The sequence below is a fragment of the Thamnophis sirtalis genome, unplaced genomic scaffold (genome assembly GCF_051295495.1).
Source record: "Thamnophis sirtalis isolate CommonGarterSnake01/CBP01778 unplaced genomic scaffold, rThaSir2_p1.2 scaffold_13, whole genome shotgun sequence".
NCBI lineage: Eukaryota > Metazoa > Chordata > Lepidosauria > Squamata > Natricidae > Thamnophis > Thamnophis sirtalis.
The window spans coordinates 20,672,303-20,698,010 of record NW_028261393.1 but is presented as its reverse complement, the minus strand read 5'-3'; the positions used below and the strand labels follow the sequence as shown (position 1 = coordinate 20,698,010).

Here is a 25,708-nt window from a genome sequence, read left to right as displayed (position 1 = left end):
TCACACTTTACACAAAAATAACACAAAAGCTACACAACTGACTCACACACAATGCAGAAGCAGCTGGACTTCACACAAAATGGCTCCTGCAACAAGCAGACAATAAGGAACAGCTGATTGTTGCACTGCTGATCCTCAGAACGTTTTTTTTTACTTTTTAAAGCATTTTTTACTACTGATTCGGGCGAACTCACCTGAACCGGTAGCATTTCACCCCTGATTTAATGGCAGCCCTTCATTAGACAAAGCTTGGGGGTTACCTGTAGACTTGAGATTTTAAAAGTGTGTTAAACGCACTCACCAAATGGGAAACTTTCCCAGAAGAGCTGCTAGGGTGGGCATGGCCTGTCACAAAGCCATCCTGGCAAGAAGGCAAAATCACTGCCTGGCATAATTGTGGCATTCAAGCCCAAGGGCATTCCTTAAAAGTAAATATAATGCTAGATGCTGGCACTTCATTCTGCAGCATAGCAACTTTCTCTTTAATTGTTTGTAAACCAAACAACCATTTTAAAACAGGAAGGTAAAGAGGTCTAGCAGGTGCACCCCGAGTGTCATGTCACCCGTCCTGTGATAGAGGCCCTCCTTTGCCCACTGAAGGTCTCAGGTTCATCCTGAACCTTCTCTGCTGGCTAACTCAAGTTCCCGTCTGAGATTAACAGAGTTGGAAGGGACTTTGCAGATCATCTAGTCCAACCCCCTGCTCAAGCAGGAGACCCTACACCATTTCTGACCAATGGCACTCCAATCTCTTCTTGAAAACCTCCAGTGATGAAGCTCCCACAACTTCCAAAGGCAACTTCTGTTCCATGGGTTGATTGTTCTGTCAGAAAGTTCCTCCTTATTTCTAGGTTAAATCTCTCCTTGTTTAGTTTCCATCCATTATTCCTTGTCGGGCCTTCATGTGCTTTGGAAAATAGCTTGACCCCCTTCTCTCTGTGGCAGCCCCTCAAATATTGGAACACTGCTCTCATGTCTCCCCTGGTCCTTCTCTTCACTAGATTAGCCATGCCCAGTTCCTGTAACAGTTCTTCATATATTTTAGCCTCCAGTCCAGAGGTGGGTTGCTCCTGGTTCGGCCCAGATCGGGCAAATTGGTAGTGGTAGTGCCGGAAGGCTCCACCCACTCACCCATATGCCTCTGTGTCACGCTTGCACATGAGCAAACCAGTAGTGAAAAAAATAAAAACCTATTACTGCTCCAGTCCCCTAATCATCCTGGTGATTCTTCTCTGCATTTTTTCTAGAGTCTCAGTGTCTCAGAGTCTTTTTCTAGATCTTTCCATGCTGCTGCTGCGGTGGGTGAGATGGGCCTGTTCCCTCACACAAAATAAGATTTCTTCCTATATTCTCACATCAGCCCTTATGGGCCAGGTGCAATATGGAGAATAAGGTATTGTATGTAATGTGTATGTTTGAAGAAAAGAGAGGAATTCAAAATTATGTCCCAGATTGTCTAGTGCTGTGTCGTCCTTTGTATAATACGGCAAACTATTAACAAGATTAACACTATCAACACTATTAATGGTGGATCAGTTTGGATGTTTGCATCAGTCATTATAATACCATTTTCATTTCATTTTGTACATTCTTATTTATATTTTGATCCTGTCCTTTGCCTTTGATAAATAGATAGATACCGTGTTTTCCCCAAAATAAGACAGGGTCTTATTTTATTTTGACCCCCGAAAAAAGTGCTTGACCTTTTTTTGGGGGAGGTCTTATTATTTTTGAGGTGCAGGAGGCTGCAAGCGTGGTCACCTCATGGCTGCTGCTGTGTTGCAATATGTTCAGGGGAGGGTTTATTTTAGCGCATGCGCTCATTATCGGGGAGGTCTTATTTTCAGGGAAACAGGGTAGATACATGAAGCAATTCTATGACTGGATATTTTATGCTGTCTGGCCACCTGACTAAATAAACCATTTAAAACTGAAATTTTGCTGGTGCAGCTTTGCTAGGTCCAAGAGTAAAAAAAAACCAACTTTCACCTTTTAAAATCCCTTCTTCTGCCTACTCCCCCCTCCCCATTCTTGGGGGGGGGGGCAGATACCACATAATGCCCTTGCTGGCTGCAGACAGAATGACATTTTTCTGCATCAGTTAAGAAGGGCAGAGGTGCTAGCAAATTGTCTCCCTCCACGGCCTTAAAACCTTTCCTCCTGAGGCGCACAAAACGAAGTTTTTAATGAGGGGAAAAAACCTTACACTTCTGGTCTTTCTCTGCTTTATTTCTCTCCCCCACCCCCAAGACCTCTTTCAATTCATACACACACACACACGCGTGCGCGCGCGCGCACTGTTCCCGATTGGCAGTTCTTCCTCGCTGCCCGGTTTGGAAAGGGTTAACTGCTGCACCTGCTGAGGTGTACCTGTCTCCTGGCACCTGTCTCTCTCAGCCAATCAGGCGCGAGAATCTGACAGAACCCTACCTGTCAGCAGAACGCCTGTACAACATAAACCTCTAACTTGAAAGAAAGTCTTCACTTTACAGCTGATGACTCTCTTTAGACGGTGCTAGGAGCGCTTCAGCCAAGGAGGGGAAAGGAAACTAAACCATCTTTTGGCCAAGCCGACATTGGAAAACCTGGGTGGACCATGTCTAATGACGTTGAGTAAGTGGACTGTTCCCCCCTTTACCTCGCTACGTTTCGGGAGCGACGAGATTCGAAGTTTGGCTTTTGCCGCGATTTTTCAGCCGCTCTTTCTCACAGACAACCAAGGGAGCGGGGGAAGTTTAGGAAACTAGAAATGGTCAATCCAAGCCCCCTTCAGTTATTTATTTCCTCCTTTTTAAAAAACGAGCTGATTTAATGAACTGGGAGTGGGTTGCTGAGTTTGGTTTCAGAATTAATGGCAGTCTTTTCCGCGTTAAGTGGGGCGTGGGACGCTAAATGTTTTTGCAAAACTTGCCCTAAAGTGCAACTGAAGTTTGTGATATTCCTCCCTCCCTCCCTCTCGCAAATGCCAGTTGAGTTGGAAAAGTGTAAGCTTTGTCTTTTAATCTTGGAAGAAGGAGCTGTCGTTCCTCTCCTGTACGGTACAGCTAAGCTGATAGTTATTTCCTCTGGAGTTTTGGATGTTTATTATTTTTGGAGATGATCCTGGAGTTACTCCTATTTCATAAGAACATCTCAGCTGGGAGAGTATTCAAGATTCTTCCCAGGGTACATAGAGGTGCTTCTGAATTTGGTCGGTGGATAAAGCTTTTGGGGAGCTGAGTTGTTTTTTCTTTTCCAGAAAGCCTATCAAAATAAGCATTTTATTCATCTCTTCAGGTGAAAGAACAAATTGGGGAAACCCAAATCTTCAACTGATAACCACTTATGCACAGTAAGGTGAAAACAAAAAAGGAAATTCTGCTTTCTAGATTTATTCTACAGTGCGATTTCTGAATAGTAATGAGCACTGTATAAATAACTAAAGGATGGTTTTTTTAAAAACAATATAAGCAAATAGATCAGTGACACGCTAGATTATTAGTGAAGGCTGTTACCTACAGATAAACCCATTGAGCATAATAGCATGGCGTAATGGCATTTCTGCATAAGTAGATATAGGAATGCCGAGGTAATGTTGCAGTGAAGGTTTGCTGTGGAAATGCTGGGCTAACGCTTTCGGTGTGGGACAAATGTTAGTAGGCGAGGCCTGCCTGCCCCATCAGATGCAGAGGCAATCTTTGGCTGGCACGCTTCCAGAAGTGAGGGCTGACACTCTACTTCTGTTGACTCAGATAATAACATAATCTACACTCAAAGGAGATGCCCTGACAGCTTTGAAGTTGGTTCACTTGTGATTCATCCCCATATACTTCCTTCACAGAATTGGGTTAGGGAAAACAGGTGTTTAAATGGCTTGGAAAACTTTGCAGTCATTTTCTGAGAATAGAATAGAATTCTTTATTGGCTAAGTGTGATTGGACACACAAGGAATTTGTGTTTGGTGGAGATGCTCTCAGTGTACATAAGGACAATAAAATACATTCATCAAGAATAAAAAGATATAACACTTAGTGATAGTCATAGGGTACAAATAAGCAATCAAATCATTCTAGGAAACAGTCAATATAAATCGTAAGGATACAAGCAACAAAGTTATAGTCATACAGTCATAAGTGGGAGGAGTGGGTCATAGGAATAATGAGAAGACTAATAATAATAGTAATGCAGACTTAGTGAATAGTTTGACAGTGTTGAGGGAATTATTTGTTTAACAGAGTGATGGTGTTTGGGGGAAAATTGTTCTTGTGTCTAGTTGTTCTGGTGTGCAGTGTCCTATGGCATCATTTTGAAGGTAGGAGTTGAAACCATTTATGTCCAGGATGGGAGGGGTCTGTAAATATTTTCACTGAGGATTGGATCTCAGCAAGAAATGAAGAAGCCTGTGCTAAACTAACTGGGATGTAATGTTGAATGCACCTATAGATCAGTGTTTTTCAACCACTGTGCCGCGGCACACTAGTGTGCCGTGACAGTGTAAGGTGTGCCGTGGGAAAAAGACTTTATATATAGTCAATATAGGCACAGTTAAATTTTTTTAACATTTTCTAATGGTGGTGTGCCTCGTGATTTTTTTCATGAAAAAAGTGTGCCTTTGCACAAAAAAGGTTGAAAAACACTGCTATAGATAATTAACACACCTAGTGCAGCTAATGGATGTCTCCTTACATCTTTAATAAAAACAGGCCAGATAATAATAATAATAATAATAATAATAATAATAATAATAATAATAATAGTAATAATAATAATAGAGGAAGGATGACGATGATAATGATAATAATGGAGGCTGTGAATGCTTTCAGAGGAGTCCTTCTGAATCTATTGTTTTGTTTTTATACAGAAGGGTATATAACTCTTAAAAGACATGTGGATTTTTATAGAGCAAACACTTTATTGATGAAGGCACAGCAGAGGTAATTTTACAGCAACACACAAGTAAAGCCTTTTGTTTGGTTTTTAAAGAAAAATGTTGCTTGAATTCCAATGTGGCTGGATTCTCAATTCAAATTGTGCAGTTGGCTTATTTGCAGAGAATACAATGGTGATAATGAGATGGCATTGTGGAATGAGTGGGGGGGGGGAACCTGGGGCAAATGGCTGTATTCATACAGGCTAAATTCATTTGTCTGATTTTGTTTTGAAGGTGCCATCTGATTTCTGGGTCTCAGCTGTAAAGTGAATGCAGTGTTTTCTTATAGAGATAGATGTATATATACACACACACACACACTCCCTGAATTCATTTATTCCTTTGCTTGAGAACAACCAGTGCATGTGAGTTATTTTATATTTATATTCCAGGTTTGAGGTCAGCTTTTCTATTGCAATTGCAATCTGCTTTAAGCAAGTAATACTTTTCATTGCATGAAGATGGTAACAGGAAAATCTGCATTCATGGAATTTTCTTGCTTCAGTCTGCCATTAATGGTGCAATGGTGGGGCTGAGGAGCAAATTGATAAGCTTGTTTTAGAGACACTCTTTTTTGTCTTGATTTATGCCCTTTTTCCACCAGTGAAATTGCAGTATATTATAGATACCTCTTCCTACCCAACAGCTTAGCTCTAAGATGTCTGCAGTAATAACAGCTCTGGCATATCTCTGTGTAGCAATTTTTTTCATGCTAGTTGCTCCAAGCATTCAGCATAGGTCTATTTGGACACGTTCCAGGGAAATAGTTAAGATTGTTCCTGCTCTCCTCACTTGTGAGCGTGCAGCCTGGGCCTTTTCAGATGTGCTTTGAAAGGAAACTGTTTCTTGCTTGCGTGGATAGTTGGTATCTGCCTTTTTTTTATCTGCAAGGATGGTCAAATATTCACGTACATGTATGTGCATTATATGTAAATGACTAAAACTTTAACGACACACTTGTGGCTGTCATCTTGGGGTTCTGGACACCTTTGATATTTCCAAATCTTCAGAATGGATCCAGGATCTTTCAGGTGTCTTTTCTGCTTGATCCCACTCTGTTTGATCTCTTCCAAGATTGCTCAACTGTCCTTGGCAGCATCCTTTACCTTTGCCTCTAAGGCCTGGGGCTCATTGCGGAGCAGGGGTGGGGGGAATCACCAATGGTCTATTTATGTGCTCTGTGGAATCTGCAAGCAGTTTTAGATCAAACTTTAGCTAACTTTGGCTTCTTTATGACATGAGACTGTTTGCAATTATCTGTCTCTGTTGTCTGCAAGCTATAAGATGTGTGCATGTACACACACACACACACACACACACACACACACACACTTATCCATATGGAAGACCCATGTCTTTCAAATGATGCCTTTCCTAAGGCAATTGTTCTGTTTAAAGGAAACCTCTTTGGGGAAAAGAATGATGTTTTGCATAAACCATCACCACTATGATCCAAACAATTCAGAGCCTCCAAAATAGAATAGAATAGAACAAGAATAGAATAGAAAATAGTTCTTTATTGGCCAAGTGTGATTGGACACACAAGGAATTTGTCTTTGGTGCAGATGCTCTCAGTGTACATAAACAAAAATAAAATAGAGCACATTCATCAAGAATGATAAGATACAACACTTAGTGATTGTCATAGGTTAAGCAATCAAATTATACTAGGGAACAAATAAAACAATGTAAATTTTAAAGATACAAGCAACACGGTTATAGTCATAAGAGAAAGATTTACATTATGTTGTCTTCCCTACCTCTCCCCTGCCCTGCAAAAAACTCCATCCTTTTGAAGAATGTGCATTCTACAGCTTTCCTTTGAAATCTTCCTGACAATAATGAATGTGTAGGGTTGTTTACACAGCAAGTAAGAAAAGGTCTTGATTTTTCCACCCTCCCTTTGAAAGATAGTTGACTGGGACAGTGTCTCCTCTATTGTGATGTTGAACTCCGTGCCTGATAAAAGAGCCCCACATTGTGATGCCTCTTCTCTGCAGTCTCTGTCCTGATACCCCAACTGTCTCTTTAGACCTCTTGAATATGCAGGCCATCCCTTTCAAAGGGTGGATCAAGGGGACCATCCACAGAGATGCTGATGGGTTCCACCTGAAGGCACCGAATGCGGAGACAATCTGCAATTAGTGACAGTTATCTTTAGGGTTAGGCTGGGGCAGGTGAGGGCTGAGGGGCTCCGTTGGAAAAATTTTAGGTTTTTGGAGAACATCGCAAGTCCGAAACAGCCGAGTGGATCTTTCTGGGAAGGCTTTTTCTCAACTGAGGTGAGGAAAAACTCTTGCCTTCACTCTTTAACAAACTGGTGTCCTTTGGAAGTCTTGGGACTATGGTTGACAAAATAATAGGATAACAGGATTGGAAAGGACTTTGGAGGTCTTCTAGTCTAACCCCCTGCTCAAGCAGGAAACTCTATATCCTTTCAGACAAATGGTTGTCCAACATCTTCTTAAAAATTCCCAGTATTGCAGCATTCACAACTTCTGGAGGTAAGTTGTTCCATTGTTTAATTGTTCCCACTTGTCAGGAAATTTCTCCTTAGTTCTAGGTTGCTTCTCTCCTTGATAAGTTTCAGTCCTTTGCTTCTTGTCCTTCAAACATCAGTTATGATGTTTGAAATGGAAATGCATTTTGTATCATGTCAAGAGCTTCCTCAGCGACGGCTGACAATTGTTTTCCTGTTAGGGAGGGGGCACTCTGCTTTTCTTCTTCCCTGGAATTCCCTGTGGGACATAAAACATAATTACATGGTTGTTTGGATGGAGAGTCTGCCCTATTGTAGGACACATGATAGTTTGATTCCCCCCCCCTTGTTTGATCAAGTGGATCGCTGACTATGGCTGTCCTTGAAATCTTGTACATAGTGGTCCTTTCAGACCCAAATAAAGGTGGCCTTCACAAGGTCAGGGTAAAAAAAACAAAACTAAAATCACAGCCATATCCATACAATCAAAGCCCCGCCCCCTTTCTTGAGATTTTGGACTCTTTCTCGGTCAATATTCCTGTTTCTAGACCAACATGGGCAACATCCAGCCTAATGTAATGATGAAAATCTGGGATAGACTAGACTGGACTGGACTGGACTGGACTGGACTGGACTGGACTGGACTGGACTGGACTAGACTAGACTAGACTAGAGTAGAGTAGAGTAGAGTAGAGTAGAGTAGAGTAGAGTAGAGTAGAGTAGAGTAGAGTAGAGTAGAGTTCTTTATTAGCCAAGTGTGATTGGACACACCAGGAATTTGTCTTTGGTGGAGATGCTCTCAGTGTACATAAGGAGAATAAAATACATTCATCAAGAATAAAAAGATACAACACTTAGTGATAGTCAAAGTTATTAATAAGCTATCAAATTGTACTAGTAAAAAATAAAACAATATAAATTGAAAGATATAAGTAACATGATTATAGTCATACAGTCATAAGTAGGAGGAGATGAATGATAGGAATGATTAGGAGATTAATAGTAATAAGTAATAGTTAGGGGTGTCCCCCAGGTGTTTCAAACCTGCTTTGGGCCAAACGCCTCCCTCTGCTTGAACTACCTCACCAGGATGTTGTTGTGGGGAAAAACTGTGAGGAAAAGGCATTGCAGATGCCCCCAGGAGCCCTGGTGGTGCAGTGGTTGAACTACACAGTCTTGCAGCCTAACTCTGCCCACAGTCTGGAGTTTGATCCCGACAGGGCTCAAGATTGACTCAGCCTTCCTTCTGTGGTTGGTAAAATGAGGACCCATATTGTTGGGGGCAATATGCAAATTGTGCTTACATTGTAAACCACTTCAGATAGCGCTGTAAAGCGCTATGGGGCTAAAATGCTATTGCTATGAGCTCCTGAAGGAAAAATGAGACGTCGATCTAACATCAAGCCTTTTCTCATCTAAATAGCTCCTGAAATGGTGTGATGGTTCGCATCAGCCATGCAGTTTTGAAAACCAAAGGTTGCACCAGCCACAGAATAGATTTAGATTTTTAAAAAAAGAAAAGAAAAAGAAAAATTCAAACATTCTACCTTTCAGAAAACGGAGGCAGGAGAAAAGGACTCTTAAGAAATTTATGTCTACAGTATTTCTCTTTATCTTTTTATTTATTCATTTACGATTCTGCACTTTAGGCATTTTTCACTGTCTCTGCTCTTTGACTATGTGACTGAGCTCCAAAATAGGGGTGGTTATGCAGACGCACGCCTAGTGTGGGTTTTATCCCTATGTGCTGACTCAGAGGGAATGGATTTTATTTCCCAGAATTCCCCTGCACCCAACCTTTGCCCATATTCCCCCCCCCCTTCTAACCTCCCAGGAATGAGGTTCTGCCCTCCAGCTGCCCCCCTTCTGAAGTGGTGTAGGGCAAGGGAAAGGTGAGGAAAAGTCCTGCCGTGCGCCAGGAAAACTGCCGGCCTTGAAGGAGTTAAACCAGCACGGCTCTCCACTGTGGTTTGTGGTCGAAACCATGATTGCCAGGAGCAAATTTTTGTCATGCAGCAAGGCGTGCTCTTGAAATGTTGAGTTATACTTTTGGTGAATGAAAAGGTTAAAGGCTTTTATTAACGTGCAGGAGGGCTCCTCCTGGATCCAGGCGCTCTCTCTCTCTCGCTCTCTCTCTCTGTGTGTGTGTGTAAGTGTGTGTATGACAGATTGCATGCATGGATGTCTTTCCCTTCCCTTTTTTTCTTTCTTCATTTCAAGGGGGCAGGGGGGATGGTTAGGAAAGTCCTCTAAAATTAGGGGAAAGCTTGCAGATGAACTTGTCTCCCCCGAGAAACTAGACATTTCAACTGCAACTGGTGTGCCTTTTGTTTATATCTTGCACAACTCAACACAAAAGATGTTGAGACTCTGGAAAGAGTGCGGAGAAGAACAACAAAGATGATTAGGGGACTGGAGACTAAAATATAGCAATCTTCCAATATTGGAGGAGCTGCCACAGAGTGGAGGGGGTCATGCTATTTTTCCAAGGCACCCAAAGGCCAGATAAAGAATAATGGATGGAAACTGACCAAAGAGAAATTCAACCTAGAAACGAAAGGAGGAACTTTCTGACAGTGAGAACAATCAACCAAGTTGCCTTCGGAAGTTGTGGGAGTTTCATCACTTGAGACTTTCAAGAAGAGCTTGGAGTGCCATTGGTCAGAAATGGTGTAGGGTCTCCTGCTTGAGTGGGGGGGGGGTATTGGACTAGATGACCTATGAAGTCCCTTCCAACTCGGATAATCTGTTATCTGTTAACTCTCCCTGGCTGTGGTGCTCATGCCGTTCGCTAGTACCAGGGATTGCTGTTTGGCTTCCATAGGGCCCTTCTACTTGAGAGTTGCAAGAGTTTGAAAAGGATCTTGGTTGTTGGTAGATTTTCTTAGATGACGTCTTATATACCGGTAGCCCTCAATTTACAACCCCTGGTTTAGTGACTGTTTGAAGTTACAACAGCACTGAACGTATAATGAGTCCTCACACTTATGACTGCTGCAGCATCCACGTGATCAAAATGTGGACGCCTGGCAACCTGTCATGTATTTACGAAGGTCATAGCATCCCGGGGATCGTCCGATCACCATGTGGGAAGGCAGAATCTCTTCACAACTGTGTGTTTCACTTAACCACCGCAGTGATTTACTTAACAACTGGCAAAAAAAAGTCATAAAATCAGGTGCATCTCATTTAATAACCATCTCACTTAGCATTCTGGTTCCAATTCAGTTCAGGACTGTGTGTGTCTGTGTGTGTGTGTGTTTGTGTCTGTTTGTGTACACATGAAGCCAGCACAGTTCTTAAACGAGCATTAATATAAGTCCCATTTTCTTGTCTGAAAGAAATGACGGTAACATAGGAACTTGGCTTGTATTGTTTGGGTTCACACAACCTGCTCAATGTTTGGCTCTGGAGCAGTATGCTGTGTGATGGCTTAGGAACAAAAGGATGGGCAGGTTTTTGCCAACCACACCCACAGGGGCATAGTGAGGATAAATGGCAAGCAAGAGGGGAGGAGAGGGGGCTGGAATTCTTTGTGCAAATGTTGTCTCTACAGATCTCAGAAAAGCTAAGCCGGGTCAACGCTGGTTGCTGTTTGGATGGGAGTTTGCTGAAATTAGAAGCTAGAAGTCAAAAACAACCCGTAAGAAGGCAATTGTAGCAAGCAGTTGCTCACACACAGTGAGTTGGACTGCTATAAAATTTGCTTCAGGGACGCGTGCCTCAGTGGCTAAGACGCTGAGCTTATCGATCACAAAAGTCAACAGGTCGGCAGTTTGAATCCCTAGCGTCGCATAAGAAAGTGAGCTCCCGTTACTTGTCCCAGCTTCTGCCAACCTAGCAGTTTGAAAGCACATAAAAAATGCAAGTAGAAAAATAGGAACCACCTTTGGTAGGAAGGTAACAGCGTTCCATGCGCCTTCAGTGTTTAGTCATGCTGGCCATATGACCACAGAGACGTCTTCAGATAGTGCTGGCTCTTTGGCTTTGTAACAGAGATGAACACTGTCCCCTAGAGTCAGGAACGATTAGCACACTTGTGTGAGGGGAACCTTTACCTTATTAATTTGTTTAGTAAAATAAGATACCAGGAAACCCTTAAAGTCAGAAGAAGATTCTAGGATGAGAAGTGAAATGTCTTCAAGGAAAAACGAAGTCTAGTTGCCTTTGAAAAAGCACCTTTGTACAGCCAGTTGCTTCCTTGCAGTCCAGTTGAAGACCCTGGTTATACCCCCCTCGCTAGTAATCCGATATGCACTTGGAGATTTTGTGCTTGTGTGTGTGCACAGAGAACCACTGGAACATCAGCCCTTCTGTAACCCCTGTGGTTGTGCAAATGATGGTGGGGGTGCTCGTGCAAAAGCAGATCAGTCTAGGGATTTGATTCAGCAAATCCACGGATGTGTCTTCTGACTTAATTTCCAAATCTGCATAACGTGAGACTGAATACTGTAGCATCTTTCCATTGATGAGAATTGGAAGAGTCTCACTTCCCAAGGTGGCATGTAGAAGAGAGAGTGTGTGTGTGTGAGAGAGAGAACGTGTTACATTTCTAGCCTAGATTTCCTCCAGAGCTCAAGGAAGTCTCCATAACTCTTCTCCCCTCCATGTTGATCTTCATAAAAGCTGTGGGATGTAGAATAGGTTGAGTAATAGCAGCAGACTTATTTATTTCAACTTCCTGGCTAAGTGGGGATTTAAACCTGGGCTTCTCTCCTCCAATCTTACTGCCCCACTGCATTTTATAATAATGATACCAGTCTATTTTTGTCTCTAATCAATCAAACATTGAGGGACGCATTGGCTCAGTGGCTAAGACGCTGAGCTTGTCGATCAGAAAAGTCAACAGTTCGGCGGTTCGAATCCGTAGCACTGAGTAATGGAGTGAGCTCCCGTTTAGTTGTCTCAGCTTCTGCCAACCTAGCGATTCGAAAGCACGTAAAAAATGTAAGTAGAAAAATAGGGACCACCTTTGGTGAGAAGGTAACAGCATACCATGAGCCTTCGGTGTTTAATCATGCTGGTGGAGACGTCTTCAGACAGCTCTGGCTCTTTGGCTTTGAAACGAGATGAGCACCGCCCCCTAGAGTCGGGAACAACTAGCCCGCTTGTGCGAGGGGAATCTTTACCTAATCAAACATTTTATGGTAGAAGACCTAACCTGGTCAACTTGAAGATGTGTGGATTCTTGGGTTTTACTTATTAGATTGATTTGTTGTTATAGAAATGGTTAGTTTATATTATTATGGAAAAGTAAAAAGTTGAGGTTTGGTGTTAATGCTTTATTCTACTTCAACAGAGGGAGTCAGAGGTCAATGCATTTTTTTCTGTTCTTCCTCCCCTCCTCACTTTTCTTTCTCCTTCTCCTCCCCACTCTGTCCTACTATTTGCTTTTGTATTTTGTTCTATAATTTAATAAAACATTTTTTTAAAAAAATATGCAGAATCTAACTCCCATAATTTCTCCGCCAGGCAACAGAATTTTCAAATGTTATTGGAACTCCCATTCCCATCATCCTCAAAAGGAATGGCCAACAGGCAGGGATGTGTCAGGGTAACAGGCAATCCTTGATTTACGACTGGGCACTTAGCAATCATTTGAAGTTACAACAGATCTGAAAAAGCTACTTAGGATCTGAATTCAAAGTTCAATGACTGGCACCCTGCCACTTCCTGTGGTCACATGACTGCATTTTGGGTGCTTGGCCCACATTTATAACTATTTGCAGCTTCCTGTGATCACATGACTGTGGTTTTTGCTGGAAACTGACTTTTACTTTAATGTTTGCCAATTAAATAACCCAAAATACCCATGTTGTAGCAAACAATGAGTTTGTATAACATTATCAGTATTTGCTTAACGACCACTGCAAAAAGGGTTATAAGATTGGGCATGGTTGCGAGATAACTCACTTAACAATTGGAACGATTTACAACCAAATTTGGGGGTTCATTTATGGTCATAAGTTGAGGACTATCTGTATAGGGTTTCCACTCCTCCAGTAGCTGAGAGCAAGGAGAGGGGATGTGAAAATGAAGAGTCCTCTTATTACGTCTGCGGCTTGAAACAAACATAGCCAAATCACAGTTTCCAAAGTAGAGAAAAGGTGCATAATTAAAGTTTTCCTTATTGTGAAACTTTCACTATTTTTTTGTCCCAGATTGCATATCAGTGGAAGATTCATCTCTGCCCACACACTCACGCTCCACACCTTCTTTCACATACAGTTTCATACCGTTCCCCCCTGTGGGGGCTTGTTTATCCCAGGTTTACACTGTATTAGATTCTATTCACAATATTGAGTATAAAAAGAGTGGTATGCATAATGATACGCTTGCCTATGGTGGCGCAGTGGTCACAGTGCAGTATTGCAGGCTAACTCTGCCCACTGCCAGCAGTTCGATCCTCACCTGGTCACAGTTGACTCAGTCTCCCATCCTTCTGAGGTGGGTAAAATGAGGAGCCAGATGGTTGAGGGCAATAGGCTGACTCTGTAAACTGCTTAGAGAGGGCTGGAAAGCACTGTGAAGCGGTATATAAGCCTAAGTGCTATTGCTATGGTTAAATGAACCATGATTTATTGAATCCTATTGGGTTTTCACAATGCAGTGAATTGTCCACTAACTTCACAGGTCTAGAATGTGGTTAGTTAAGGGTGAGGTTCTGTGGATGGTAAGAAGAAAATGACTAGGTTCACCCAGCTTAATCAACTGGATCAGTTATAATCTAGCAGCTGCATTCATACAACATGTTCAGCTTAACAGAAAAGCAGAATAACAGAGTTGGAAGGGACCTGGGGGGGTGTCTTCTAGTTCCACCCCCTGCTCAAGCAGGAAACCCTATATCATTTCAGAAAAATGGCTGTCCAGTCTCTTCTTAAAACACTCCAGTGATGGAGCACCCACAACCTCCCGTGGCTAGCAGTTCCACTGGTTCATTGTCTTCACTGTTAGGAAGTTTCTTCTTCATTCCAGATTGCTTCTCTCCTTGATACGTTTCCATCCATTGCTTCTTGTCCTGCCTTCAGGTGCTTTGGAGAACAGGTTGACCCCCTCATCTTTGTGGCAGCCCTTCAAATATTGGAAAACTGAACTGCCTAGCTAGTTTTAACCTTGGTGAAACATATGGCAGGTGAGGGAAATTATTGTTCTGTGTGAATCCAAACCTTTTCTAATCAATTAATTAAATTTATATATCACCTATCTTATCTTAGCAGTAAGTCTACTGCTAAGTCTACTGCTATTATCCAAAGTGACACTGGGTGGCTCTTAGTTATTCACTGCATTTCACAAATGTAGGAAGTAGACTAACTCAATAATCAATCAGGTTAATTTAATCGTACAGGAAATGGTTTAAAAAGTCAAAAACGGTGGCCACAACAATGAGCTTGGAGCTCTACTTCTTAATGTGGGTCGCCTTTTCTAGACCTTGTCTCATTGCTTTCTATTTGACTTAGATGGTTGACCTAGATCAGTTTTTCTCAAACTGGTTTTTGCAATTTTAAGATGTGTGGACTTCAATTGCCAGGATTCCTGGCTGGGGAGTTGAAATTCATACAGCTTAAAGTTGCCAAGGTTGAGAAACATTGATTTAGATAGTTCTGTTCTCTTCTTTTTGACCAGGTAAGAAGACAGCCACCTGATCTCTATCTTTGTTGACAAGGTGGATTTCCTACTCCCCCTTTTACTCGCCCTTCTCTGCCTGACAGCTACACAAAAGAGAACAAACTTGCAAAAAAAGGAAAGTTTGTTTTACCAAACCGAATTGCCCAAAGACTTTCGTTAACATGGAAAACTTTGGGAGGTAGAAATAAGTGAGGTAGCCATAGGAAGACTTCTCAAGAAGATTTGAGGGCATTGCCTCACACTTATTCCTGCCCTGTTTCAAATTTAAAGAGAAAACTTTAATGGGCAAGGTGTGTATGTGTGTGTAGGCAGCAGCAATACAGTATTTTTATATTTACATAGTTTAATAGTCTACGAATATGGCAATTAGCCTATGAATATAGTTTAATAGGGACATGGTGGCTCGTGGCTAAGACGCTGAGCTTGTCGATCAGAAAGATTGGCAGTTTGGCGGTTTGAATCCCTAGCGCTGCGTATTGGAGTGACCTCCCGTTCCTTGTCGCAGCTTTTGCCAACCTAGCAGTTTGAAAGCACGTAAAAATGCAAGTAGAAAAATAGAGACCACCACGTTCCATGCGCCTTGGGCATTTAGTCATGCCGGCCACATGACCACGGAGATGTCTTTGGACAGTGCTGGCTCTTCGGATTTGAAACGGAGATGGGCACCACCTCCTAGAGTCAGGAACGACTAGTATATATCTGTGAGGGGAACCTTTAGCTTTATGATGTTCAAGTGGTGCTCCAGTTCCTTTGGAATTGCACCCCAAAACATCATCATCATCATCATTATTATCCAGAGCTGGTATCCCGAAGCAGAGATGCCAACAAAGCAAAACTACAATACACATATAGTGTAGAATGAAGAGCCAAACTAGCATGCTACATTCAGAAGTGAAATTATAAACAATGCAGACTATTAAATGCTGGCCTTTCCAGCAAGCCTTGGGGCAGATATCTCATAAAGTGTTTTGTTCTTGGAATAGAGTGTTCTGTTATAACTGAGGTTGTTTGTTGTCCCTGACATAGAATTGTCAGTTCTTTGTTGCTTGTTTCATTTTTAAGTTTGTGTTTGAGCTTATTTTACAGAAGAGTATGTAAGCCACTGAGTCAGTTCCTGGATTCATCCAGTAAATAATAACAACATGGGGTGCTTAAGCTATGTCATGATGTCCTGAACAAACCACGTTTGCTGGGCTTCACCCAACTTGTTTAGCCAGAAAGCTGTTGTTTACTGAGCCCAGTGGCTGATTTGCACACGCTAAATTCACGTCAAACAAAACAGAACCTGCGTGAACCCACCATAAAGCAAGAATTTTGAATATTGTTTGAATTTTCAGTCAGAATAGAGCGGGAAGGGACTTTAGAGGTCTTCTAGTCCAACCCCCTGCTCAAGCAGGAGGCCCTATACCATTTCAAATAGGTGGCAGGCCAGTCTTTTCTTAAAAACCTCCAGCAATGAAGCACCCACTTCTGGTGGCAAGCTGTCCCACTGGTTAATTGTCCTCACTGTTAGAAAGTTTCTCCTTAATCCCACGTTGCTTCTATCCTGGATTAGTTTCCATCCATTAGTTTCTGGTCTTGCCTTAGATTTTGATGATTTTCTGCAGATTTGTTCTGTAATTTTTGACAGATTCTGTGTATGTCCTCTTAACTTTGTCCACTTAAAAGGATCCACTAAAAAGCGATAACCGTCAAAAAGTACAAGAATAGCTCCATGCCAAGGCCAGAAGGGAAGCCGCCTGCTTTCTGAGAATCCCCTTTGCCTTTCTCTCTGCTGCTTGTCAGGTGAATATTTAGTCTGGCTGAAGATTCTTGTCTGAACAGGATTAAACAGAGTCAACAGTGGTGAAACCTGAGTCATTCCATGATGGGGTGCTCCGTTGGAGACAGTCGGGGCGGCTGAAAAGGAGGAACGGCTGCGTGAGAAAATTTTAAAGACAACGAAACTCGCACTAAAAAAAAAATCACAAAAACCCACCTGTGAAGAGTTTTTATGCAGGGAGTGAAACTAACTAGCATTAGTCCCGTGTCTGGTTGAGAGGGACAGTGATGGGTGAGGGGGAGATCAAGGGGAAAAACCCAAACTTTGGAAACTTTTTCCTCTTAGACAGTTTGAAAGGTTGATATTTCTGGCTTCTGGGGAAGTATCATGAAAGTTTTGGAAGCCTAAAATGCTTTTAAGGTAAAGGTCCCCCTCGCACATATGTGCTAGTCGTTCCTGACTGTAGGGGCGGTGCTCATCTCAGTTTCTAAGCTTAAGAGCCAACGCTGTTTGAAGACGTCTCCATGGTCATGTGGCCGGCATGACTAAATGCCGAAGGCACATGGAACACTCTAACCCAGTGTTTTTCAACCTTTTTTGTGCAAAGGCACACTTTTTTCATGAAAAAAATCACGAGGCACACCACCATTAGAACATGTTAAAAAAATTTAACTCTGTGCCTATATTGACTATATATAAAGTAATTCTCCCACGGCACACCTTACACTATGTCACGGCACACTAGTGTGCCGTGGCACAGTGGTTGAAAAACACTGCTCTAACCTTCCCACCAAAGGGGTCCCTATTTTTCTACTTGCATTTTTATGTGGTTTTGAACTGCTAGATTGGCAGAAGCTGGGACAAATAATGGGAGCTCACTCCATTACGTGGTGCTAGGGCTTCGAACTGCCAAACTGCCGACCTTTCTGATCGACAAGCTGAGTGTCTTAGCCACTGAGCCACTGCGTCCCCTTTTTTAAAAACAAAAAAAGCTTCTAAGCCTCCATGTGTAATTTGACAGGGAGTGGTGGGAGAGAAAGGGACACAACGTTTGGGTTCTGAGGTTTTGTGTGTGTGCCTGTGTGTGTCTTTAATAAGCTTCCTGGACTTTTAGCCCTACTTTGAACCAAGGGCTTCCCTGTGACTCAGCTACAAAAGAAAGTTCTTGATGCTTTCTGTGGATTGAGTTGCTGTCATGATTGGCTGTTGTTTTTCTTGACCAGTTGTTCGCTTTGGTTGTTGTATGCTGCCCTGAGTCACATCTGGTGAGATGGGCGGCTGTATACATTGGATAAACAAATAACTAAACAATTGCCAATTAGACATTTTCTAAAATACACAATTCTGAAAACTTCCAGAACTGCAGACATGCAGACTCGCTATTTCAAAGGCCATTTGTTTTTGAGAAGGAGATGATGGTTAGGTCAACCTTGATGCTCCCTAGTGATTTTTGCTTTGCAAGCTAAAACACTTGTTTAGCATTATTAGTAATGTGCCCTGGCTCTTCTCCTCTATCTCCAATCGAGCCTGGACTCTGAATCTCTTCCCAGGACCGGTTCTTTACATAAAGACACTCAACTTGAGAAATCTTCATCTCTTTTATACCTAGTGTTGGAAGGTTGCAGTTTGATCCTCAATCTGTAAAATGAGCCACTCTATAGCCATATCAGCATTAAATGGCTTATTGTCCACCTGAAATTGCCAACACCTTCTCCAACACCACGAAGTATTTTTAGGTACAAAAGAAAACGGATGGAAGAATTGAAAGAATGGTTTGGGGAGTGGATGGGGTGAGAGAGGAGCTATCAAAAATGTTGATCTGGACATTTGTGGTCTTTGGCAGCCCATCTGGTTCCTTAACATAGAAGCCAAAGCGTTTTTCCAAGATTGAGGATTTCCTATTTGCTCAGCCATTGGTCCCAGTCGACAAAAAACATTAAGGATGGGATGGGGTGACATTGAAATAGGATGCTGTGGAAGGAAAGGATGAGTTCAAAGGAATAATTTGGCTTTATTTAGAACCTTGAGAAGGTTGATGGTTGATGCTGTTGCATCTGAGCTGGAGAAATCCAGATGACCAGAAAGGAGTGGGTGGAAATCCCTTTCTTGTTATCTATATTTTTGGAGCCTATGTATAGTTGCTCATGTTTGTCCAAAGGAGCCTGGATTGTCTGGAACTCTAACAATGAACCGGATGGAGGTTTGGGCTCTATCCTATCTCACCATCCCCGAGTTAAGTGAGACCTATCCAAGTATCTACCTTGGATACATAACTGTTATTAGCAACACATAATAGCTGCTGGTTGACTCCAGGATGGCGGAGTGGAGAGTGATCTAAGTAAAAAGTCTTGCCCGTGAGCCACAGGGCCTCTTTAACTGGAAAAGCACCCAAGGGTGGGGATTGGCAGCGATGCCTTTCTCTCGCTCCCCCCTGGCAATGGGACGCTGTTTGATCTGCAGCCTGTCCTCTTTTCCATTTGTGGAAAATCAAAGCAGCCAGGAGGTTCTTGGCCCCACCTCCAGTCCTTCCTCTCCTTGCAAACAAAGCAGGAGGTGCACTGTGCCCAGAGATTGTGACTGATTTAAGAACAAACTCCCTCTAGATCAGTGTTTCCCAACTTTGGCCACTTGAAGATTTATGGACTTCAGCTTCCAGAATTCCTCATTCAGCCATGCTTTAAAGTTGCGAAGTTTGGAGACCCTTGTCTTAGAGTAAATGGTTTAAAGTTTACCAGGTATGTCCAGCTGTGGTTTAGTTAATGAACCCTGTGTGAACAAAAATAAGAGAAACAGGAATCTTGTGCCTTTAATAGCTGTGTATCTTTTTAAAATAAAAATGGAACCTCCAATCAAATTTGCAGTAAGAAGTGCTCTTCTCCTCTTTAGAGTTCTCTCTGCTCCCTCCCTCCTTCTCATGTCCAGTTAATCCCAATCCCCCAAAAGCCACAGTCTTTATTGGATGAGGTTTTATTCATACGGTATTTGTATTTCCGCTTCTGCAAAATATTGGACAGTTCCCAGTTCTACAAGTTCACATTTCTGATACTCTTGTGACAACATAAGCAATGCGCCTCACAATCTAGACATCTGAAGTAAAGAAAATTCAGAGTACTTCAGGTATTGGATTACATATAGTGGAAGTGAAGACCAATAAACAATACAAAGAAGACCAATATAATTGATTCCATTAATTAATCCTCAAGGATTTCCTAATAGGCTTACTCTTCTGTCTTCTATGGCAGGATACTAAAAGGTTCCTAAGAAATGGACATATGGGTGAGGGAAATATAATTCTATGACTTCCCTGAAACCAGGAAGAAAAAAAAGGAAGGAAGGAAGGAAGGAAGGAAGGAAGAAAGAAAGAAAGAAAGAAAGAAAGAAAGAAAGAAAGAAAGAAAGAAAGAAAGAAAAGGGAGTGAGAAGGAAGGAAAAAGAAAGAAAGCGGAAAGAGAAAGAAAAGAAAGAGAGAGTGAGAAGGAAGAAAAGAAAGAGAGAAAGACAGACAGACAGACAAACTTCCTGGCAGAAGAACTTCTAACCAACTTTCTCCTATGTGGTGGTCTTCAGACAAATTGTATTAGCTTCCATGCTAAGATAAAGATTGTAGACCAAAACATCTGGGCATCATGTTCAAAATATTTAAAGGGCCAAGTATTTCCCCTGCATTTGAGTGTCAGGCAATCCTGTCTAGGACACATCTTAGAAGATCAGGAATCATCTCCCAAGGACTTTCCACCCATTTTATATTAAATGGGGAATGACTTCAGTGAAAAGCTTCCATTGAAGATCTGATAATATAGTAAATTAAATCGCAGTCTACTCTGTAGGTCAGGTTTCGGTTATCAGTTGCCCTCCAGATGTGTGGATATTGCAATTCTAGCTATCATGATCTGAAATAGGTGGAGAACATTGGGTTGGAGAGGGTAAATTGAGACCCAGAGTTTCCAGATGGAACTTTGTAACCCCAAACCAGCAGTTTTGAACTGATTCCAGAAATGAAGCTCAATTTAGTGAGAACAAGGGAGGATCCTGGGTGGTTCCACATAAAATTGAATGTTACCATCTTCTGCACCTGCCAGTGTGTCTGCACCTTCTTCAAGGGTGGCCCCATTAATTAACAGATCGCAGTAATCCAGGGATGGGCAAACTGCAGCCCCAAGGCTGCATGCAGAATCTCCTCTTCTAGGGTCCCACCTACCCCCTTAACTGCCGTGGTTCAAAGTCAGCAGCCTGGATTCTTGCTATTTTGAGATATGAAGTGTGCAAACATGGAGAGTTTTGCCAGAAAATACTCAGACCTTAACACCATTTTAAAAAAGCAGGATAAGAGAGGGAGGGAGGGAGGGAGGGAGAGGGAGAGAAACAAGAGAAACAGAGACCAGAATATAGCCAGCTAGAAGACAGATTCAAATAACAAAATGGCTCAACCACCAAAAATTCAGAGAGAGGGGGGGAATGAGAGAGAGAAAGAAAAGGAATGAGAGAGAGAGAGAGAGAGAGGCAGAGAGAGAAGGAATGAGAGAGAGGCAGAGAGAGAAGGAATGAGAGAGAGAGAGAAAGAGAGAGAAGGAATGAGAGAGAGGCAAAGAGAGAGAAGGAATGAGAGAGAGAGAGAGAGAGAGAGAGAGAGAGAGAGAGAGAGAGAGAGAGAGAGAGAGAGAGAAGGAATGAGAATCAGAATTCTACCCATGAAGTGTCCATGTATCTGAGATGGTACACCTATTGGAGTCATTGCTTCATCTTCTGAAACCAAAAAATGTTGCACACAAACCCTAGCCATCCAAGGACCCAAAGAAATGATAATATAAGGTAATCCTTGACTTACAACACTTTATTTAATGACCGTTCAAAGTTATTACAGCACTGAAAAATGTGTCTTATGATCATTTTTCACACTTAAGACCGTTGAGCATCCCCATGGTCACGTGATCAAAACTCATATTTATGGCAGTTGCAATGTCCTGGGGCGGGGGTGGTGGTCACTAATCACCTTTTGAGACCTTCCAACAAGAAAAGTCAATGGGGAAACCCGATTCACTCAGCCACCACATTACTCAATTAACAACTGGAGTGATTCATTTAATGACTGGCAAGAAAGGTCGTAAAATGGGGCAAAATTCACTTAACAACCATCTTACGCAGCAACCAAAAGTTTGGGCTGAATTGTGGTCGTATGTCGAGGACTACCTGTACTGGATCGTGCCAGAGATACGAACATTTTGATCACCTTCCTCTTGGAGGTTTTTCAGGAGAAGGGAGAGGAGTCTTATTCAGAGCCTTTGCGTATTTCATAGCTGCTAGCCTTTTCTTATGCTGCAGGATCATCCCATGCCTTTGGGGAGAAATGCAAATCCTAGAAACTGAATAATCCTCTGGAGACTTGGCAAAGCAAAAGCAAGGGTGTCAGGCCATTCGGAGCGCATCCCTTTTCCCCTCTCGTTTGCATTTCAAAACATTTTTCAGGAATTGTTCCAGGTCTTTGTTCAGATTCATAATTGCATCATGAGAATGCCATAGTCTGCTCTCCATGTAATCCTATTACGATGCAATTAACTCAAAGAGGGTGTGAAAGAGAGAAACTGAGCCACAGCTTCCCAAAGGGGGGAAGGCAAAAAAAAACACCAGGATGTTGGAACCCGAGAACATCTAAAGAACTTATGGAGGGTAAAGATTCCCCTCGCACATATGTGCTAGTCGTTCCTGACTCTAGAGGGCAGTGCTCATCCCTGTTTCAAAGCGGAAGGGCCAGCACTGTCCGAAGACGTCTCCATGGTCATGTGGCCGGCATGACTAAATGCCAAAGGCGCATGGAGCGCTGTTACCTTCCCACTAAAGGTGGTTCCTATTTTTCTACTTGCATTTTTTTACGTGCTTTCAAACTGCTAGGTTGGCAGAAACTGGGACAACTAACGGGCACTCACTCCGTTATGCGGCGCTAGGGATTCGAACCGCCAAACTGCCGACCTTTCTGACCTCTTAGTCACTGAGCCATTGTGTCCTTCTTATGGAAGGTATCAGTGCCCAAACATAATCTTCACCTGGGGGGAAGACCCCCTCTAGAACAAGATTGGAAAACTGTGGTGCTTGGAAGGGCTCAGATTAGACTGCCAAAAATTGGTTGTGATTTGAGTTTTTTGGGGGATGGGATGATTTTTAAAAAAAAGAAAGAAAACATGAAGTAAAAAGGGACATCCCCCTTGTATTTTTTCAGTAAGGTTGTTAGATTTCTTCCAGAGCACAATTCAACTTGGCTTTGATCTACAACATTATGCAATACATAAAAACATGTCTACTATTTTAATTGTCATTAGAGACCTTCTTCTAGAATTGGGCAGTTAACAGAGACTTCTTGACTTTGGCCCCTGAACTGTAATTTTTTTTTTATTCCTCAAGAACGGTTTGTATTTTATATTAGCTTTATTTATTTTTTCAACTCTCTTGCAAACCCCAGCTTTATTCTGTAAGGCAGAGGTGTCCAAACTTGGGAACTTTTAAGACTTGTGGACTTCAACTCCCAGAATTCCCCAGGGGGATTCTGGGAGTTGAGGTCCACAAGTCTTAAAGTTCCCAAGTTTGGACACCCCTGATGTAAAGGTTTCCGTGAATAATCCTTGAGTGCTATTTTAATTGTGGTTCTCTTGCATGAATTTGAGGCAGATAAATTTTATTGTCTGTCTCTTCTGACGGCTGGTGGAGTCCTTAATCACTTCTTTTGTTGCTGTAGTTTGTTTTAGCCTACACATCTTGAAAGTTCTTTTACTGAAAGACATGACAGAAATGTCTTCGGTTTGTCATTGTTGCTCAACAGATTTACCATTAGTTCAGTACAGAGGCTTTCCCAAAAGGGAGCCACAGCCACCCAATTTGGATCCAGACTGTCTTTCAGGACGAAATCTTAACTTTCGCTAATAGCTTGTTTGCTTTTAACCAAAGATAAAATCCCACCCATCTAGAACTCCTAGGGCACCTCACAATTAAAAGATAAAACAATAAAAACACAACAAATTGCATAATCTATGACTGTGAGAACGTGCAGGAACGGGCAAGCAAAGGAAGGGATGAGAGCAGACTGAGAATAGGGTTACTCATTTGATGCACCTATTCAGTTTTTGGTATCTTACCACAAGATCCCAATAACTTTTCTGTAAGGAGCTTTCCAAATTTGTTTCTCTGGTTCAGCTTCCCCTTGGAAACATCCTAGAGGCTAGTGGGACTCTCGGTGGGACATTTGATCCATTATATCTTATATTGCAAACATCATCAGAAACGTAATAGAATAACAGATTTGGAAGGGACCTTGGAGAACTTCTAGTCCAAACCTCTGTTCAAGGTCCAATCTCTTTTCAAAGTGATGGAACACCACAGCTTCTTCAGGCAAGCTGTTCCACTGATTAACTGTTTTTGTGATCAGGAAATTTCTCCTTAAATCTGGCATGGATCTGTCCTTGATTACTTTTCATCCATTGCTTCATACTCAGGTGCTTTGGAGAATAAGTTGACCCCCTCTTCTTTATGGCAGCCCCTTAGATATTGGAACCCTGCTAGCGTGTCACCCTTCTTTTCATTAAACTAGACATAACCAATTCCTGCATCCGTTCTTTATGTGTTGTAGCCTTCAGTCTCCTAATCATCTTGGTTGCTCTTCTCTGCACTCTTCTAGAGTCTCAACATCTTTTTTATATTGTGGCGATCCAAACTGGATGCAATATTCCAAGTGTGGAATATTATAGGCATTATAAAGTAGTACTAACATTTCACTTAGAGCTTCAAATTAGAGCTAGATTCATTACTCCCTTGTTAATCCAACTAAATCAGTCTACAGTAATTTAGAAGATAAAATCTATTTTTCGTTGTCCGATGAAGACAAATATGTAAAACGAAACAACTTAACAAGACAGCGTGCAGAGCACACCCTGACAAATACTGCTGCTCGTATTAGAGAGGATGTATTGAACTGATATGAGTTTTGTAATTTTCTGTGTATTTTGCTAAAACCGATGGTTGCAAAGAAATGTCTCAATACAATGTGCCTCTTTGTGTTCCCATTCAGCTTCATGTCTGTGCGTCTTCTGAAAAACGATGGGATGGGCTTGCAGAAGTACTCCTATATGAACGAAGACGAAGCTTGGAAGAGTTATCTAGAGAATCCTCTAACAGCAGCCACCAAGGCCATGATGAGAGTAAATGGGGATGATGACAGCGTAGCAGCCCTGAGCCTCCTCTATGACTACTACATGGTATGAAGAGCAATCTGGGTGCAGGGCAGTGGTGGGATTCAAATTTTTCTACTACCGGTTCTGTGGGCATGGCTTGGTGGGCATGGCAGGGGAAGGATACTGTAAAATCTCCATTCCTTCCTGATCAGCTGGGACTTGGGAGGCAGAGAATAGATGGGGGCAGGGCCAGTCAGAGGTGGCATTTACATTTAACAACTCCAAATTTCCACTACCGGTTCTCCAGAACTGGTCAGAACCCGCTGAATACCACCTCTGATGCAGGGTTGGGATAATCTGGTGGGTGCACTCACAAAATGGCTGCCACAGCAAACCTGTCAAGTCCCCAAATACCCACTGAACAGAAGCCATTGCTATTGAAGCACATAAACACGATGCTAAAGCAGTGTTTCTCAACTTTGGTAACTTCAAGGGAACAGGGGATGCTGGCTGGGGAATTCTGGGAACTGAAATCCACACATTTTCAAATCTTCATGTGGGAAACACTGCCTTGGAGTGTCATGCAAATCCATCTGGTTTGTATTTATAGCTGAGGGTGTTGCAGAAACTAGAAAATATGGTTAATTTGGTCACCAGGTTGAATGCAATTTTGTCAACCATTGTGATTAGACCAGAGGTGTCAAACTCAAGGCCTGGGGGCCATATCTGCCCCCCAGGGTACTTAGATCTGGCCCATAGAGCCACCCTGGAAACAGTGA

The 25,708-nt window shown here is 42.3% G+C and overlaps 1 protein-coding gene across 1 annotated transcript in view; it reads left to right on the top strand.

The window, feature by feature from the left end:
* Positions 1 to 2,446: 2,446 nt before the first annotated feature.
* GRHL3 (grainyhead like transcription factor 3) overlaps positions 2,447 to 25,708 on the top strand; it is a 59,495-nt gene continuing 36,233 nt past the window's right edge. Inside the window, exons 1-2 of the mRNA XM_087728350.1 lie at positions 2,447 to 2,613; positions 24,827 to 25,013. Of these exons, the coding sequence (XP_087584476.1) occupies positions 2,597 to 2,613; positions 24,827 to 25,013 (204 nt within the window). The 5' untranslated portion in view covers positions 2,447 to 2,596. The remainder of the gene's footprint in view (positions 2,614 to 24,826; positions 25,014 to 25,708) is intronic.